The 19029-nt window shown below is 44.6% G+C and overlaps 2 protein-coding genes across 4 annotated transcripts in view; one reads left to right on the forward strand and one right to left on the reverse strand.

Moving 5' to 3' along the window:
• The window catches only part of XAB2 (XPA binding protein 2), a 50313-nt gene extending 41949 nt beyond the window's left edge, over nucleotides 1–8364 (forward strand). The window contains 3 exon segments of the mRNA XM_073622381.1: nucleotides 159–261; nucleotides 346–452; nucleotides 8233–8364. Coding sequence (XP_073478482.1) covers nucleotides 159–261; nucleotides 346–452; nucleotides 8233–8294 — 272 coding nt within the window. The 3' untranslated portion in view covers nucleotides 8295–8364.
• Nucleotides 8365–8807: 443 nt separating this feature from the next.
• The window catches only part of CAMSAP3 (calmodulin regulated spectrin associated protein family member 3), a 165092-nt gene continuing 154870 nt past the window's right edge, over nucleotides 8808–19029 (reverse strand). For all 3 annotated transcript variants that reach the window (XM_073622378.1, XM_073622379.1, XM_073622380.1), the window contains one exon: nucleotides 8808–13766. In XM_073622378.1, coding sequence (XP_073478479.1) covers nucleotides 13464–13766 — 303 coding nt within the window. In that variant the 3' untranslated portion in view covers nucleotides 8808–13463. The remainder of the gene's footprint in view (nucleotides 13767–19029) is intronic.

Consider the following 19029-nt stretch of genomic DNA (forward strand, 5'->3'; position numbering starts at 1 on the left):
GGTGTTATTCCTGTGTTCCCATTACAGAGGTTCCCTCGTATCTTTTTGAATACTAGGCCAGGAAGTGCAAGGAAGAATTAAAACCTCCTAAAAAAAAAAAAACTGCAGTTCCACATTAATAAGTGGACTACTTGTAATGACTTTGCTTTTTCTTCTAGAACCGGTGGATGAGATGCAGGCACTGGAGCAGAAGGCAGCGGTGGTGGCAGCAGAGGCTGAAAGAGATAAACCACAGATGAAGGAGAAAATCCTGTTTGTTAGGTTTGTATCTGCATGGAGATTCACTCACACCTCTTTTAAGTATTCTCCAACAAAAGAAATGACATCTCATTCTATTCTGTGCAGGTCTGATGCTTCTAAGACAGAATTGGCAGAGATGACACAGCAGGCAAATCCAGATGAGATCAACATAGGGGAGGAAGATGAGTCAGAGGAGGAGCTGGAGCCGGATGGTGAGCTAATTAGCATCTCATACTCCATGATGTGATTTTGTTCACTTTAGATCCAATACATTTTGACTGAGAGAGACACACAAACATAAAATGCTAGTTAGGTTGAAATTCGATATATTGATCCCTCCACGTTTGTTGAGAAAAAGTGCCTTTAGTTTTAATAACTTGATAGTTAGGCTGTATGCACACTATTGCACTATGTGTGTGACGTGTGTGTAAAATTAACCACTTAAAGACCAGCCTCGTTTTGGATTTTAGGTGTTTACGTGTTTAAAACAGTTTTTTTTGCTAGAAAATTAGTTAGAACCCCCAAACATTATATATTGTTTTTTTTTTTTTAAATGGCGGTCATTGCAATACTTTTTTTTTGCACCGTATTTGTGCAGCGGTCTTATAAGCACACTTTTTTTGGAAAAAATTCACTTTTTTGAATAAAAAAATAAGACAACAGTAAAGTTAGCCCAATTTTTTTTTATATTGTGAAATATAATGTTACGCCAAGTAAATTGATACCCAACATGTCACGCTTCAAGGCGTCAAACTTTTACCCTTAAAAATCTCCATAGGCGACGTTTAAAAAATTCTGCAGGTTGCATGTTTTGCGTTACAGAGGAGGTCTAGGGCTAGAATTATTGCTCTCGCTCTACCGGTCGCGGCAACACCTCACATGTGTGGTTTGACAACCGTTTTCATATGCGGGTGCTACTCACGTATGCGTACGTTTCTGCGCGCGAGCTCGACGGGACAGGGCGCTTTAAAACTTTTTTTTTTTATTATTATTTATTTTACTTTATTTTATTTATTTTTTCACTGTTTTTTAAAAAAAAAAATTGGATTACTTTTATTCCTATTACAAGGAATGTAAAGATCTGGGGTCAAAAAGTCCTCAGATCTCATATTTAGACTTTAATGCAAAAAAAAAAAAAAAAAAAAAAAAAAAATTGTTTAAAAAAAAATGACACAAAAAAAAAATGTGCCTTTAAGACAAGTGGGCGGAGCTGACGTAATGACGTTGCTCCGGCCGTCCTATGGTATGGAGACGGGTGGGTGCCATCTTAGCCTCACTTGTCTCCATACAGAGGAAGTGAGAGGACCTGATCGCCTCCGCCACTACCGACGGCTCCGGTAAGCGACGGAGGGCGCGGGAGAGCGGCGGGAGGTGGCACCTCTCCTTCCGCCAAAAACGGTGATCTCGCGGTGAACCCGCCGCAGAGACCACCATTATCGTGTACAGAACCGCCGGCCCTAAAGATGGATATCTCGGTTGTGGCAGCAGCTGCTGCCGTTACCGAGATATCCATCTTTAAAATAATGATGTATATATACAGTGGCCGGTCGGTAAGTGGTTAACAAAATAAAAAGAAAAATTAGCTAGATTAGTGTTTTGATGTAGGTTAGGGTCAAAGGTCAGAGTTGGTGTGTTTTAGGTAGGATTTAAAAAAAAAAATTTAATTTCGTATTAATATCAGCTAGAGCTGCACAAAAAATCGTGATTGCAATTCAAACCCCCTCGCGATCTTACTACAGCATTTCCCAGATTCATATTGAACAAGTGCAGAGCTGTCAAAAGAAGAAAAAAAAAAACCTCAGCTGTCAAATGTTTATCAACAGCGATAAAGAGAAACAATGTATCTCAGTTTTTTTAGATCAATGGAATGAACTTATCTGTAAATGAGGTCAGTTTAACCATTTAAAGACTTAGGCCCCTTTCACACTTATACGACTTCAAAGTCGTGCGATTTTACTGCGATTGCGCGGCGGCTATTTTGCTGCGATTTGAGAGCAGTACTACTTTGTACAACTTTACCACAACTTTGACATTAACAAATGAAAACATACAGTAGTTGGTATGAATCATGAGGGGGAACTCCGTGCCAAATTTTAAATAAAAAACGGGTGTGGGTTCCCCCCAGGGGTATACCAGGCCCTTAGGTCTGGTATGGATTGTAAGGGGAATCTCCCTACGCCGAAAAAATCGGCGTGGGGGTCCCCGCAAAATCCATACCAGACCCTTATCCGAGCACGCAGCCCGGCCGGTCAGGAAAGGGGGTGGGGACGAGCGAGCGCCCCCCCCCCCCCCCCCTCTCCTGAGCCGTACCAGGCCGCATGCCCTCAACATGGGGTGGGTGCTTTGGGACAGGGGGGCACCCTGCGGGCCCCCCACCCCAAAGCACCTTGTCCCCAAGTTGATGAGGACAAGGGCCTCTTCCCGACAACCCTGGCCGTTGGTTGTCGGGGTCTGCGGGCGGAGGGCTTATCAGAATCCGGGAGCCCCCTTTAATAAGGGGGCCCCCAGATCCCGGCCCCCTACCCTATGTGAATGAGTATGGGGTACATGGTACCCCTACCCATTCACTTAGGGAAAAAAGTGTCAATAAAAAAACACTACACAAGTTTTAAAAGTAATTTTATTAGGCAGCTCCGGGGTCTTCTTCTGACTTCTCCGCTCTCTTCTCCGCTCTCTTCTCCCGGTGTTCGGCCTCTTCTCCCAGTGTCCAGTTCTTCTGCCGGGCCCCTCCGCTATCTTCTCCCCACTTCTTCTGATGTTGACACGACGCTCTCTCCCGCTGGAATGCTGTGTGCGAGCTGCACGATCACTTATATAGGTGGTGACCCCGCCCCCTTATGAGGTCACAGTCCCGGGGCATGCTGGGACTGTGCCGTCATAAGAGGGCGTGGTCATCGGAAGAAGGGAAGAGGGAAGAAGACAAGAAGCCAGAAGTCCGGGCCACCACTAGCAAAAGAGCTGCAGAAGATAGCGGAGGAGCTGGCAGAAGATCATGACACCGGGAGGAGACGTCGGAGAGACCCCCGAAGTCGGAAGAAGACCCCCGAAGTCGGAAGAAGACCCCGGAGCTGCCTAATAAATTACTTTAAAAACCTGTGTACTGTTTTTTCATTGACACTTTTTTCCCTAGGTGAGTGGGTAGGGGTACAATGTACCCCATACTCATTCACAAAGGGTGGGGGGCCGGGATCTGGGGGCCCCCTTATTAAAGGGGGCTCCCGGATTCCGATAAGCCCCCCGCCCGCAGACCCCGACAACCAACGGCCAGGGTTGTCGGGAAGAGGCCCTTATCCTCATCAACATGGGGACAAGGTGCTTTGGGGTGGGAGGGGCCGCAGGGCGCCCCCCTGCCCCAAAGCACCCACCCCCCCCATGTTGAGGGCATGCGGCCTGGGGGGGGGGGGGGGGGCGGCGCCCGCTCATCCCCACCCCCATTCCTGCCTGGCTGGGCTGCGTGCTCGGATAAGGGTCTGGTATGGATTTTGGGGGGACCCCTCGGCGTAGGGGGGTTCCCCTTACAATCCATACCAGACCTAAGGGCCTGGTATGCCCCTGGGGGGGAACCCACGCCGGTTTTTTCATTTAAAACTTGGCGCGGCATCCCCCCTCATGATTCATACCAGACAGCTGTCAGCACTGCCTGTCGCTCATCGCGAAAGGAAAAAAAAAAGTTTTCTTTTCCCGATCAGCGTGACATGCACAGTACCCTGTCGCCAAGAAACACAATCTCGCAGTCAGGTACTGTACATGGTGTGAGGCTTGTGCTTACAAAGTCGTACTGAAATCGTGTCTATATTATTCAGGTATGATTTGCATGCTACTTGAGGGTTTAACATTGAGGTCTATGGAGTACAACTCGCATGGAAGTTGGACCAAAGTAGTGCAGGGACTACTTTCAAGTCGGCACGACTTAGTCGTGCCAATATGAATGGTAGTCATTGAAAATCATGGAGAAGGACTTGTCATGCGATTTTGCAGTACAAAATCGTGGGACAAGTCGTATAAGTGTGAAAGGGGCCTAAACCTTTTTTGCCACTTGTTACTTACAAGTTAAAATCAGTATTTTTTGCATTATATATATATTTTTTTTAGCAGAGATCCTAGAGAATAAAATGGAGATCATTGCAATATTTTATGTCACATGGTATTTTCACAGCGGGCTTTCAAAAGCTATTTATTAGGAAAAAAATATACTTCAAATAATTTTAAAAAAACTAAACGGTAAAGTTAGTCCAATTTTTTTTGTATTATGTGAAGGATGATGTTACTAAGCAAAAAAAATTAAAAATATACAGGTACATTTAAATAAATTATATTTTACTGTTTTTGTTGCCAGTTTAAAAAAAAAAAACAGATCTGTCACCCTTTACCACCAAAATGAAAGCCCAATTTGTCCTGAAATAAATGTGGTATAGTTCAGCTGAATACACTAAGTAGTTTCAATGATATGTACAGTTTTAACACATGGCAAAACTGTGTTCAGGCATTGGGATCGGTTTTACCTTCCGTCATCAAGAGGTGTTAGGTATTGGGTCTGGCTCAAAAACATGTAGGATAATCCGACTCCTCTTAATTGTGTGTTGGGCCTAGTTCACACTGGCATTGAAAGTAGGCGTTTTTAATGCCCCTCAGACGCCTATACAAATGATACTATGGGCAGTACACAGTGCTGTTGACGTTATCAAAACATGAAGCGTTAGCGTCGCTTCATAATTGAAGCCTCATGAGGAGTTGAAATACTTCAGTTGCTTCCATTCAAGTCTGTGGTAACGTGCCACAACCGCGCTGGCATGAGGTTGCGACGCAGTAGTACATTAGTTAATAAGTGTTTGTGGTGCAGTTTTAACTTGCCAAAAACACCGTACCTATTAACACTATAGGCGCACTTGATAAAGGTCAGTATTTTGAGCAAGTGTGAACAAGCCCTTAAAGTGGTTGTAAACCCTTACATATACAGTGGCTTGGAAAAGTATTCATACCCCTTGAAATTTTGTCATGTTACCACCAAAAACATAAATTTGTTTTATTGGGATTTTATGTGATGGAGCAGGAATCTTCAAACTACGGCTCTCCAGTTGTTGTGGAACTACACATCCCATGAGGCATTGAAAAACTCTGACATTCACAGACATGACTAGGCATGATGGGAATTGTAGTTCCTGAACAACTGGAGGGCCATAGTTTGAAGACCCCTGTGATAGACCAACACAAAGTGGCACATCATTGTGAAGTGGAAGGAAAATGATAAATGGTTTTCAACATTTTTTATAAATAAATATCTGAAAAGTGTGGCGTGCATTTGTATTCAGCCCCCTTTACTCTGACACCCCCCTAACTAAAATCTAGTGGAACCAATTGCCTCCAGAAGTCACCTAATTAGTAAATAGAGTCCACCTGTGTGTAATTTAATCTCATTAAAAATACTTAGTGCTCTGGATTGAGACAAATACACACTATAGAGGGATATGCTTTGTTCATTTTCCATGTCTGAGGTTTACAACCACTTCGTTATAGTCTTGTTTTACGTTTTTAGATTTGGTTCACAGTTCATGAAATTCTAAATTTAGAACATTTTGGTGGGCGCCGTTCACATTCATGTATTTTGAAATCCTTGGTTTGTGTGCTGCATTTTCAGTGCATGTACCGTGTTTCCCCGATAGTAAGACACCCCCGATTGTAAGACGTATCGGGAGTTTCAGAGGGGTCAGCTAATATAAGCCGTACCCCGAAAGTAAGACATATGTCTTACTTTCGGGGAAACACGGGGGGATAGGAAGGTCGGGTGTGTGGGCTGGTTTCTGGTGAATGAATGACCCATGAGAGTGTGTGAGGAATGCGGGCGGTGTATGAATTCCGGGAATAGGGTTGTCCCGATACCGATACTAGTATCGGTATCGGCACCGATACCGAGCATTTGCCCAAGTACTTGTACTCGGGCAAATGCTCCCGATGCCTCCCCCGATACCTTGACTGTCAGCTGTGATCGGCGCGTGGGGGAGTTACAAGATTCTCCCCCAGCGGCTTTCACCAGCTTTAGTGACATACAGCTGTGATCGCTCACCGCTGACTGTCACTGCATCCTCCTCCATGCCCCCTCCTTTCCTCTGTCCCTCTCAGCTGTCCCCTCCGTTCTGCTCTTATCTGTCCCCTCCGTTCTGCTCTTATCTGTCCCCCTCCGTTCTGCTCTTTTCTGTCCCCTCCGTTCTGCTCTTTTCTGTCCCCTCCATTCTGCTCTTATCTGTCCCCCTCCGTTCTGCTCTTATCTGTCCCCTCCGTTCTGCTCTTATCTGTCCCCTCCGTTCTCCCCCTCAGTTCTTCCGTCCTCCCCCTCCTCCTTCCTTTGTGTATGGATAGAGTCAGCTGACTCTGTCCATTCACATAACTGAAACATTGTAATCTCCTGTGATTACGATGTGTCAGTTTATGAATGGAGAGAAGCTGCGGTCGTCTCTCCATTCATTGTCAGTGCAGCTGACGCTGCAGAGAAAGGGACTGGGGAATCTCTATCCTCTGTCTCTTTCTCGGTCTCAAGGGGGAGATATCAGAGGTCTGTTAAGACCCCTGATATCTCACCAAAGCCCCCCAAAAGGGCTGATTAAAAAAAAAAAAAAAAAAACAATAAAGAATAAAAGAAATATTATTGTAAAAAATAAAAATTGTAAAAAAAAAAAAAAATAACACACACATACAACGTTCTCAGGTGATTGCTAACAGATCCCCGCACCCCAGGTAATTCGACAATTTTTTCCCAATATAAGACATACCCCGAAAGTAAGACATAGTGGGGCTTTTAGGGATAAAAAGAAAGTAAGACACTGTCTTACTTTCGGGGAAACACGGTAATGGCATAAAGAGAGCCAAAATAAATCCATCTGTCATGTATTAAAATCTCTAAACACTACGAGGGATTTTTTTAATCTTGTGTGAGTCTTACACATGTGAAGTGCATACAGGTGTGTTAATCCCTATAGTTTAATGTTTATTAGGGACACAGGAAAATCCTTCCTACCTTCGGTAACAAGAGGGTGAGACTGATGTGTTAATGAATTGTTCGATTATTCACTTCAGCTATGTATTCATTTAGGCTCGGCTCACAGCAGGGGTCCAGTGCATCCCTGTTCACTGTATCAGGTCTGCTTTCAGCCTGAATTCGTATCTGAAACGGACCAAAAGACGCACGTGTTTGTGCAAATTGCACCAGACCCGCTGCGGAGATATGTGAACCGGCTCCATAGAGAGCTTGTCAAAATCTCCTGCTATTGCGAATTGGATGAGGTCAACTCACATCCAATTCACAATGGTGTGAACCCAGCCTTAAAGAGGAACTGCAATCTGCTCACATAATTTGTATTAAAAATATCTTTGCAATTCTTAAGCTTCCCTCCAACCACTTTACATATTAGTTTATATATACTGTGATTCTGTACTTGCTAAATATGCTGTAGAAATCTCCCTCCACAAAGTCTGGCTGCAATCATTTTAACTGTGGGCAGCTGAAGCTGCTGCCTGTTCACTTCTTGGATCTACACAGAGGCACACCTCCAGCTCTCATTGGCCCTCTTATGACTCATTCCCCCTTCCTGGCAAACCCTCACGAGAGTGAGAGAGCTGTGTATGATGTCATAAGCCTAGGCTTTTTACCAGACAAGAAACGGGAAGTGGGCTGTATACGGTATTTACTGGCAGAAAAAAAAAAGTTTTACTATCCAAAGTTAAAACAACAAGAGCAGAAGATTTAATAGATGAAAACATTACTGAAGTTCCGCTTTAAATAGCAAATTCCTGTTTACCTATTTCATGGTACAAAAGATTGACATCCAGGCCGATAAGTAAAAAAACGTGTGTATATATAGCAAAATGCATTATAAATGTGTGTGTGGTTTGTTTCTTCCATCGCACTGTCACTAGATGGTCCTGTGTATATATAGTTTTCTTCTGTGACGCTATCATGAATAATTTATCAAACTTCTGTTTTGTGTTTTCTTTTCACAGAAGTACAATTGGAGCAGAAATCGGTCCCTGCTTCGGTCTTCTCTGGGCTTGCCGATGACTAACCCTCACGTCCCACACTCTTTACCATACAAAACCAATAGCAATGCAATAAAAGACAAACACATTTTTTCATTCTCATGGATTCTTTTTATATACAAATAATTGCAAAATCATTTAATATAGATATTTATAATAAATCTGTATGTATATTATAAATACAACATGTGGTGGGCAGCTAGTCGTCAGCTATGGAGTCCAGACTCGCTGAGACAGCACCACTTACAATTCATCCACGTTATCTGTAGCATATTTATAAATAGTGTATGATGCATCATTTGTGTTCTGTGGAGGGCGTGAGCTTGCTCCTCAGGGGCAGGGCTAAGCACCCTGTATGTTCTTACATTGAGTGTAGAGATGATCTGCCATATATACACACACACCCCCCACCCCCTTGTTTTTTTTTTTTTTTTTTTTTTTTCCCCAGGGCCCAGAGATGCAAAGCTGCTATAGCCCCTTAATTGTATCAAACTCAAGTATATAAAAAAAGTAAAGTAGGGGGGGGGGGGAAAGTGCTCTTATTGGATCTCCTGGTCCAGTCAGAGGTACACCAATCATTGTGGTAAACACTGCTCCAACAATATGTGATCCTAATTAGTTGAATACAAAGTGTGCTTCAACATTCTGGTACAGGTGTGAGGGTCTGCGGGCTCCGACTCATTCAGCTGCTGTTGTGTACTTTGTGCTAAGGGTCTAGAATTAGAAGACATTCACGTGAATGGAACATTGACAAACATACAGCTGTGTGGGACTGTGGATCTATATAACCCAACCTGTGTTTCCCCTTAGATAGCAAGGACTGCCTAGCCAAGGCCATTCACACAGGTAGATGCATTCTAGAAGCCTCAGATGGAAGCTGTTTGCTAACTCCAGACCGCTTTCATGTGGTCATTTGTGGGGAAAGAAAAAAAAGAATAGGGTGAGCTTCACGCCCCCCAGCACTACCTTAGGGTAGGGAAGTAGTAGCGCACAAAAAGTTTCTTTGCACAGTTGTAAGCTTTTTTTTTAAGCTATGCTAAGTTGTGAAATAGCACAAAGTCTATTTCTTTGTGATCTGGCTCATAGAAATAACTTCTGTGCCATAACACATGGCATGGCTAGGTTTGATTGCCAATTGTGTAACATGGTTTGTCACATGCTTGTGAGGGAAGGGAAATCAAAGTCCCACTGCAGAAAGCATAAAAGTTACCTTTGCAGTGGGGGCTCTTACCTGCAAACGTTAAATGCTAGTTAGGGGTAGTGGAATAAGCTTTAGTACTTATTCTTCGCTCTGGCAGGCTTCCACCATGGTGGGTAACTAGTCCCCCTGAGACCGCTTCAGGGCTCTACGTGGCAGTTTCACTCTAACTTCATTGCAGGCCCGGTAGCAAGGACCTGCCTACAACCTGGCAGAGCGAGGAATAAGGAAAGTATCTAACCCTAGATTTAATAAACATTTAGGCTGGGTTCACACTATTGCAAATTAGATTAGGGATCCCAGCATCCAATTCGCAATAGCAGGAGAATTTTGGCTGGCTCACAGATCGCCGCAGCGGGTCGGGTGCGTTTTGCAGAAAAACACTGCAAGTCTTTTGGTTCGTTTCAGGTGTAAATTCAGCCCTAAATTTGGGCTGAAATGGTGAACCAGGACGCACCGGACCCCTGTGGCTCATATGTGAACAGAGCCTTAACCTTTTCACAGGAAGGAGGGGTTGGCAGCCCACTGCAAGGGTTTTTTTTTTATTAATCCTAAACTTCTGCTGTAAGATCTTAAAGATTGAATGATACTGTACTTGAGGCTGAAGCTGTGTATGCACCCCTCAATTCACCATCTGAGCCATGTTCGGTATCTCTCCGAATATAGAGTCTAAGAGGTCCTGTAAAACACACTGCAGCCAGATAAGCAATGACAATTTTTCATCCACAATGAAACCAGGAGGTAGGCAGTTTTAATGTATGAGCTGCATTCAGACAAGCTGAACATAGGTCATTTTTATCTCACTACAAATACCGAGAAGTGTTGCACATTATACAGCCTTACAGAAAGTGAAGCTGGATTTCAATCTCCAAGAGCAAAATCCATTCATGTTCTTTTATAAATAACTCTACTGTCTGCTAACTGCCATACAATAATTAGGTTATTTAAAATGATACAGTGACCTAGCGCATAAAGCTATGCAACCCACAACTGGATACCCCCCCACCACCACACTCCATACAAATAAAACAACGTCCATCCATACTGAATATACACATCTACATTTACAAGTGGAACAAACAAAAAGTATAGCTCCATCTGAGAATGATGTAAACTGCACCACAACCATTTCTTTCCTGGCCAAGTTAGGGGTACCTAGTTGACTAGGATCCAGCCCCTGAAACATGGATTTTGTTCAACAAATATATCAACGACAACTGAAAAGACCAAGGCTCACAAGCCTGTACTTTAGAAAGCATCCTACACTGAGCACTCCAAAAAAACAGGAGCAAATACTTGTGCTTAGTGACTACTGTAAAGCATGAGCTAAGCAAGCGCAAATTACAAGACATTAGCGTAATTCATTAAACAAACACAAAGTCAGACAATGTAGAACAAGTGAGGAAAGCTGAAGGCGGCAGTGGAATCATGTACAGGCAGTGTATGAGCAAAAACAGCGGGCAGTGGACACCTTCCAAAAGGTATAAAAAATACCATTAGGACAAGGAGCAAAGGTAGTGAACTCATTGACTATGCTTCTGGCATAACAAAATTGAGAGGAATGAGCAGCCTAAACCTTCTAACATTTTTTCCCCCCTCACACTGAAGTAGTTGCTGGCGTTAAAGCAGAACTCGTGATGGGTGGCAAAGGGTTCAGACCAGTGCTAGGCTCCCTAACCTTAGCAGAGATCTCTCTTCTCATCTGTAACAGCCCAACAGAGCTTAGGTTTTAAGTTGGTATCTAGCCAAAGTGGAGATTCTTTACTTTCCTATAAATAATATAGTTGAAGGGAGGTTGGGGACATGGTGTTGATGTCAGCCTACCCCTACTTGATTCCTCATAAATACATATAAAGGAGTCGAGAACAACCTTGTAATACACAGCTCAGCCTAAATGCAGAACAGCAGCTTGGGGCCCCAGAATCCCTTACAGGAAACCCATGAGGAATATGAAGCTGCTCTTCTAGGTGGCACTTAGGTAATGCAGGCTGTGGTTCTAAATGTCCTCTACACTGACAGGTGCTACATATTCATTTCATCACTGGCATCATAGAGATATGCAATTCGTGGTTTTACTCATAAAAAACAAAATCACTTAAAGTGGTTCTTAAACATAAACTTAAGGCTGGGTTCACACTAGCTGCGGCCATGGGGCACAGCAGGGGGTCTAGTGCATCCCTGTTAGTTTCAAGTGTGAATTCAGACCTGAAACTGAGCCAAAGACACGCAGGACCCCTTTTCTGTGCGCTCCGCGGCTGCCCCGGAGATGTGTGTGCTGGCTCCATTGAGAGCCGGTCACAATCTCCTGTCATGCAAATTGGATGCCGAGAAACCCTCATCCAATTCACATCAGTGTGAACCCAAGTTCACCTTTCATAACTTTACATGTTTCATCCATATTCAGGATGGTAATATGTTACGAACAGACCAGCCCCTGATCTGGCAGCTAGCAGGTATCTTCCCCCCCTGTGCAATGGATGCTTGTCCGTACGATGGATGGGCACACAGATACACTGACAGGTCTGCAGGGGATCTGCTAACCGCTGGTGCAATGCTTTAGAGGCTCCCAAATCAAAAAATAATGAATGCACATTTTCTTATCTGCAAAAAAAATGCATTTACTATTTTATTGTCACAAGGCGAACTTATACTTTAATGCATCCCCTGCATTGAGGTACATTTTTTTTTTTTTTTTTTAGATATCAGTATCCCCCCTTCCCCCCCCATTGCACAGAGCAGGTAAGTATAAACCTGCATGTTATTTTTTTATTTGCATTTACAATCTCTTTAGAGGACAAACTAAACACTCATATCTTACAGCCAAGGAGGCTGCCATATTTGCCTCGGTTTGATTTGGAGTTGCCATAGTACTGCATGTGATCAGCCAGAACACCAGCCATTTGATGGCTTGACCATTTAGGTGACAGCACAAGCAACTGTGACAGTTATCAAACATGGCATGCCTTCAAGGTAACTTTTTACAATAATGTAAATGGTCCTACCTCTGCTAATAAAGGAATGAAGGTACAGGAGGGGTCAACGTATTCCGTGTTTGAGCTTTGGTACTTCCTGTGTCAGTGCCTGCTCATTGGGCAATAAGTTACAGTCTCTTGCTACGCATTCATTGTCAACTGAAAAGGAAGTTGCCTGAAGAAGCTACAAGCTGAAACAGCAGTAGGGTCTGGTTGCCTGTGCAGAGCAGCAGAAGAGTGTTCATCATTAAACAAGTTGTTTAAAGGGTACAGCCTTAGGAGAGGAGCAACTAACACCCGTGCCTAGTTTCCAAACTCTTAAGTGCAGGGCTTGTATGCAAACACTTACAATGTATGCCATTGAAATAGCAAATTAACACAAGCATCTATTCTACGGTGATGACCTCTGCAAATAAAGAAATAGAGAGAAAAGCTTTCAGATGGAAAACATAGACTGACTTATCCTAAAATACAAACCATAAAAGGCACCAATAAATGGTCATAAGCTAGAGCCTGGAAGGTGGCACCATGTTAGTGGAAGGCGGCTGCACTGCATTAAAAGACAGTGGGTAGTAGGTATGGCACATTCCAGTGGGGCAGTGGAGAAAAAAAGTAAGCAAGATATCCCACCTGAGACCGGGACATATACTGTAGCTAAACCAAAAGTAGAAAAAAGGCAATTTTCACAGAACAGGTTAAAAAAAAACAAAAGCTAGTTCAGAAAGTTGCATACAATTGTCTGAAGAGCCAAACCACCTCCAGACAGTGTGGAATAGCCAACTGTTACATCTTATAGTAAAGTCTAAACTTGACGTTCCAACCAAACTTACAGAAAGGTCTCAACATTACGTTCCAACTAAATTTAGAAGTATGACCATCTCGGCCAGGTCAAAGTAGAAGCAGTGAGGTTCCTAGAACAGAATACCTTGACCTAGCTTAAATCTGACAGAAGTCAAACACAATATCCCAACACTGGATAAAAATAACCATCTGCTTAGTAGCATGCTGGAGACTGTATGGGGCATTCATTTGGGAGTACTGGCTTTTTTCGGTGTAGTGGGTCGCTTGGTCTGCCACAGATGGCCCTGGATTGTGAAGGCATCAACACTCATTGACATGGTTTTGCTGGGGATCTGGGTGAAGCGTTTTCTGTCAGAACTGTATTTGTAGATATCTTCCACCATAGACAGGGTGATTGTGCGAGGGCCAAAGCCCGCCAGACGGGTCAGTTCATCTGTCTCAGCTGAAAAGGTGTAGACTGCTCGGAACTGGCAACTGCTGTCACGGAACAGGATGAGGAAATGGTTGGACTGGCTCTTGTCCATGTCCTAAGGATGAATTAAAGAGTTTAGGATGTTAGCATCTCTATGGTAAAGATTATGAGCTCTATATTTAAAGGGTTAGTTCACCTTTATAAAAAAAAAAAAAAACAAAAAAAAAAAAAACAAACAAACAACTGCAGGTAAGGGGCACTTGTAGATTAAAACAAACTGTGCAGCTTTCACAATAGTTGGATAATGCTCCTGCTATAGGCGTAGGCCATTTACATACTTCCCAAAGCCTGGCTGAAAAAAATCCAAGTGATGGCATCATCCCGTCCTGCCTTTTTGCTAAGACAATACCAGCCATTACTGCTCACCCCCACCATCACAGGAGCAAGCGCTCAAACCCTCGCATATGTAATGTCCAGCATCTCCCCTGTTGCAGTATAGCCAAGTTTAGAGCTGCTGCAACAGGAGAGCGAGAGAGCACATGCAAAGGTGTCTGAATTGGCTGGGTGATTCTTAGCAACATCCTTGCGACAGGATGATGCCATCTCTGGCAGTTTTTCAGCCAAGCTTCAGGATGTGCATAAATGGCCTATACCTTTAGCAAGGCATTATTTAGCTTTGGTCAAAGCTGCATAGTTTTTTTTTTTTTTTTTTTTTTTTTTTTTTTACACAGGTGCCCCTTATCTGCATAGGCAGTTTTTTGGTAGTTGTGAACTAACCCTTTAGATGTATTTGTAACACAAAAGCAATGGAGATTTGGTTGTTGGTCTTCAGGAGGCATGCAAAGACAAGATAGGCCATCAAATGGCCATCTTAAGGTGTGCACAGGTCAGGCAGACAATGCTTCTGCAATTGCAAAGCAGAAGTGCATTGTGGTCAGCCTGAAACAGGGGGTGTTTTTATCGACAGTATATCTAGTCAAAGTTTGAAACACATTCAGCTTAGGAAATACAGTTAGTTGTATTATGCCAAACTAACTGGAAAAAAGATTATGTTTTTATATCTGCTTACATAAATAAAGTAAAGGAACAGCAACCTAGACCTGCCAATTGATTGTAATGTTCCAGTGATGTGTGTTTTTTTTTTTTTTTTAAGTCTAAAAGTATTAATACCAACAAATAGCTAAAATTGGTGCAGGCATGCACAGCAACCTTCAGGCTGGGTTCACACTATTGCGAATTGGGTGAAGATTTCTCTGCATCCAATTTGAATGTCAGGAGATCATGACTGTCTCTCTATGGAGCTTGTTCACACATCTCCGGTGCGAACTGCACAGGAGTCCGGTGCGTCTTCTGCTCCGAATTCAGCCAAAAATTCGGACTCAAATCGGACCTAAAAACGGTGAAAGTGACGTCACCGGCTGCATGCACTCTGAATATCTCCTAAACAGTGCAAGTTTAGGAGATTTTTACAGTACCTACAGGTAAGCCTTATTATAGGCTTACCTGTAGGTAAAACAAAGTTTACTACCAGTTGAAAAAATAGGATTTTTTAAAACAGCTTACCCGTAAAATCCTTTTCTTTCGAAGGACATCACGGGACACAGAGCCACAGTAATTACTGATGGGTTATATAGGGTATCACTGGTTATTGGACACTGGCACACCCTATCAGGAAGTTCAACCCCATATATAATCCCTCCCCTTGCAGGGATACCTCAGTTTTGTAGCCAAGCAATATAGTGTATTAGAAGAGGGAGGGGGCCTCTGTGTCCCGTGATGTCCTTCCGAAGAAAAGGATTTTACAGGTAAGCTGTTTTAAAAAATCCTATTTTCTTTCTGGAACATCACGGGACACAGAGCTACAGTAATTACTGATGGGATGTCCCAAAGCAATGCTACCTGAGGGGGGGGGACCACAACCAAGTAGGGTGCAATCAGACCTGAGGACCCTGTACCGCTGCCTGCAGCACACTACGCCCAAAGGCGATATCCTCATGCCTTCTCACATCCACCTGATAGAATCTGGTGAATGTATGAACTGAAGACCAGGTTGCAGCCTTGCAGATTTGAGCCATAGAGGCCCGGTGATGCACTGCCCAAGAAGCACCAATAGCCCTTGTGGAATGTGCCCTGATCTGAAACGGAGGAATCTTCTGTTTCAAACCGTAAGCTTGAATGATCAATTGTCGAATCCGGCCAGAGGAGGGGCCAAGACCTTTGTGAACACCCGAGAGGTGCAGTGGGTATCCCAAAAATGAGAGCCACAAACTGCAAATGGTGCCCTCCTACCTCGAAGCGCAGAAACTTCTGATGAGCAGGAAAAATGGGCACATGCAGATATGCATCTCTGATGTCTATTGATGCCAGAAATTCTCCTCCCTGCAGGGTGGGAACTACTGTTCGAATTGATTCCATGCGGAAGGATTGAATCCTTAGGAATCGGTTCAGATCCCTTAAGTCCAAAATGGGCCTGACATCCCCATTTGGCTTTTGGACCGTAAAAAGGTTGGAATAGAAGCCCAATCCCTGGTCCTTTATAATGACCTCCTGCGACAAAAGTCACTCTAACGCTAGAAGGAGCGACTGCTTCTTCTCTGGGTCTCTGGGAACATTTGATCTGAGGAACCGAGGAGAAGGGAATTCCTGAAACTCCAGCTTGTACCCTAAGGTTACCGTGGAGACTACCCATCTGTCCTGGAAGTCCTCGTGCCAGAGCTCTGAGAACTGTCGCAGTCTTCCCCCCACTCGAGTGAGCGGGGGCGCCCCCTCATGCAGAGGTCTTAGTGTTTTGCCTAGTAGGCTTCTTTCCCCAGGACTTCTTTTGTCCCTGGGGTTGACTCTTGTCTCTGGACCCCGATGGAGGCGGCCGTCGAGACTGCCTGGAGGCTGAAGCCCCCGGCGCTGGGGAAAGAGTCCGTTTGAAAGAGGGACGCTTACTCTTCTTCTTGACACGTAAGAGAGTGCTTTTCCCACAAGAGATTCTCTTGATATAGTTATCCAAGTCCTCTCCAAACAACCTTGCACCACGAAATGGAAACCCAGCCAGTAGCTTCTTACATGGTGCTTCGGCTGACCAATTTTTCAACCATAGGATTCTACGTATATGCACCAACCCCAGTGAAAGACGGGAGGTTTGCACGATAGAATCTCTAATGGCGTCAACCACAAAGCATAAGGCCGCTGGAAGGTTAGCAAACCCCTGGGCCTGCTGTTCAGGTAATACTGTGATGACCTGCTTAACATGGTCTCTTAAGTATTGACAGACTCCAATCGCTGCTACTGCAGGTTGAGCCACTGAACCTGCTAAGGAAAAAAACATCCTTCAATAGGGATTCCATCTTTTTATCTACAGGATCCCTGAGCATCTGAGCATTGTCTACAGGACAAGTCAGATTATTATTTACGGAGGAAATGCCGGCATCAATGGCTGGTATTCCCCACATTTTAATAAACTTTTATTCCATCGGATAAAGTGTTGAAAACTTTCTCGGCGGAAAAAAACGTTTGTCTGGGTGAATAAATTAGCTTTTCAAGTAAATTATGAACAGGAAAAGCCTGCGCTGCTTGGAAAGGTTTCAGTGACCCCAAAGCAGAAGAGGATTCTTTAGCAGTTTCAGGTAGGGGCAACTTAAATGTGGAGCAGACCAATCCAGTAAGGATCTGTACTAAGACTTTCTCCTCTTGGGAAGTCGCAGAGGGTCCCTCTCCACCTGATTCCTCTGAAGAGGAATCATCCATCCCATCCTGATCCTCTAAAAAGGGATTTGTCTCCTTTATCCCAGATTTCCTCTTCCTGAGGGTCTTGGGGAACAGAGGAAGGCCTAGTACGTTTTCCTCTACTGAGTGAAGCTGTAATCACGCCCAATAATCTTTCCTCTAAACCATTAATGGTTGAGGAAAAAACCTCTTGAGTAATGTATACAGGGGCTGAAGTGCCAGAAGCAGGTGTAGCCCCTGACCCCGACGGCTCTCCCTGGCTAGCCGTCCCTGGCCCTTCAGGGGGGGAGGATGCTGCTGACAGGGGGCCCTCAGAACCCCTAGTGTCTCTGGTTCTTGGGGTGCTTGAACCTCTTCTACCCATAGTGCAAAGCAACAAGGTGTGAGGTATCACAAATGAACACTAACTGCTGAGCGATGTAGTCTGGCTAAAAGCCTTGCTACCCAATGCTCAGTCTGGTGTTACTTCAGTAAATGCTGCCTAGGTGAATGCCTGTGTCCCACCTTACATGCGACTGTCAGCTCTGTGTCTCTCCAAAGGCTGTGTGCACCTGTACAGAGTGCCTTAATAGCCTGCAGCTGGCCTGAGTGGGAGTCTAAGCACCTGTGCTGACGTACCGCCCGCCCCCCCCCCCCCCCCTCGAATTTTGAAAAAACGAGCGCTTCCCGCGCTGGCCGACTCTCCTGAAATACTATGGAGGAAGGCTGGGGGAGGGGGAGGAGGGAGAGAGGCTGGTAGTGAAGGGCCTGTCTGACAACAGCAATGGCGGAGATGGTGGCGGGGGCGGCGGTGCCTGAGCGGTATAACTGCTGTCTAGACCCCTGTGGCCTCCCCCTAGCCTGGGGGGAACATTCAGACATGAGAAATCCCCCCCATCCATCCTACCGTGAGCCGCCCGGAGACGCTGTGAAACTTGTGCAGCATGAACACTAAGACAGACAATCCAGCATGACAAGGTTTGTGCTCTTGGCAGCCCCCAGTGGTCACAATAGGCATAGCATACATTTACCTTAAAGGAGAAACCTACTAGAATTAGAAAATTCTGTTGAATCTCCTCTTACCTTGTCCAGCCGAAGGGTTCAGTTTACACAGACCCAATCTTCACCTCTCACGGTGGGCTCCGTTTGAAAAAACCGTCAGAGACTGGGGCCCCCTACGAATAGGGGGATCCACAGTTCTGGGCCCGTAAAGCACCCGGCTAGAAATTAGGCTAGAAAACCATTTTCTAATATGCGGGGTCCAGCTCTCTAAAAAGAGAAGCATTACAGGTAAAACCTCGTTTCTTCGGACACGAGGCCCGGGTACCATCCAATTCGGCCTAGAAAGGACACTTTGAATGGATGTGGTCTGCCTGGCTTGCCCCAGTATAGGATATTCCCTTTGGAGCTCAGCACAGGACATCTTTACACATCCATCACCTAAGACACTGGCATAAAAACTGAGGTATCCCTGCAAGGGGAGGGATTATATAGGGGGTTGAACTTCCTGATAGGGTGTGCCAGTGTCCAATCACCAGTGATACCCTATATAACCCATCAGTAATTACTGTGGCTCTGTGTCCTGTGATGTTCGAGAAAGAAAGTTGCCTATTGACGGCATATATAAACACCTACTTCCTCCAGTGGAGAACAGACATTCAAGCCTGCTACCTGTGTGTGCA

The sequence above is a fragment of the Aquarana catesbeiana genome, linkage group LG03, assembly GCF_042186555.1.
Source record: "Aquarana catesbeiana isolate 2022-GZ linkage group LG03, ASM4218655v1, whole genome shotgun sequence".
NCBI classification, from domain to species: domain Eukaryota; kingdom Metazoa; phylum Chordata; class Amphibia; order Anura; family Ranidae; genus Aquarana; species Aquarana catesbeiana.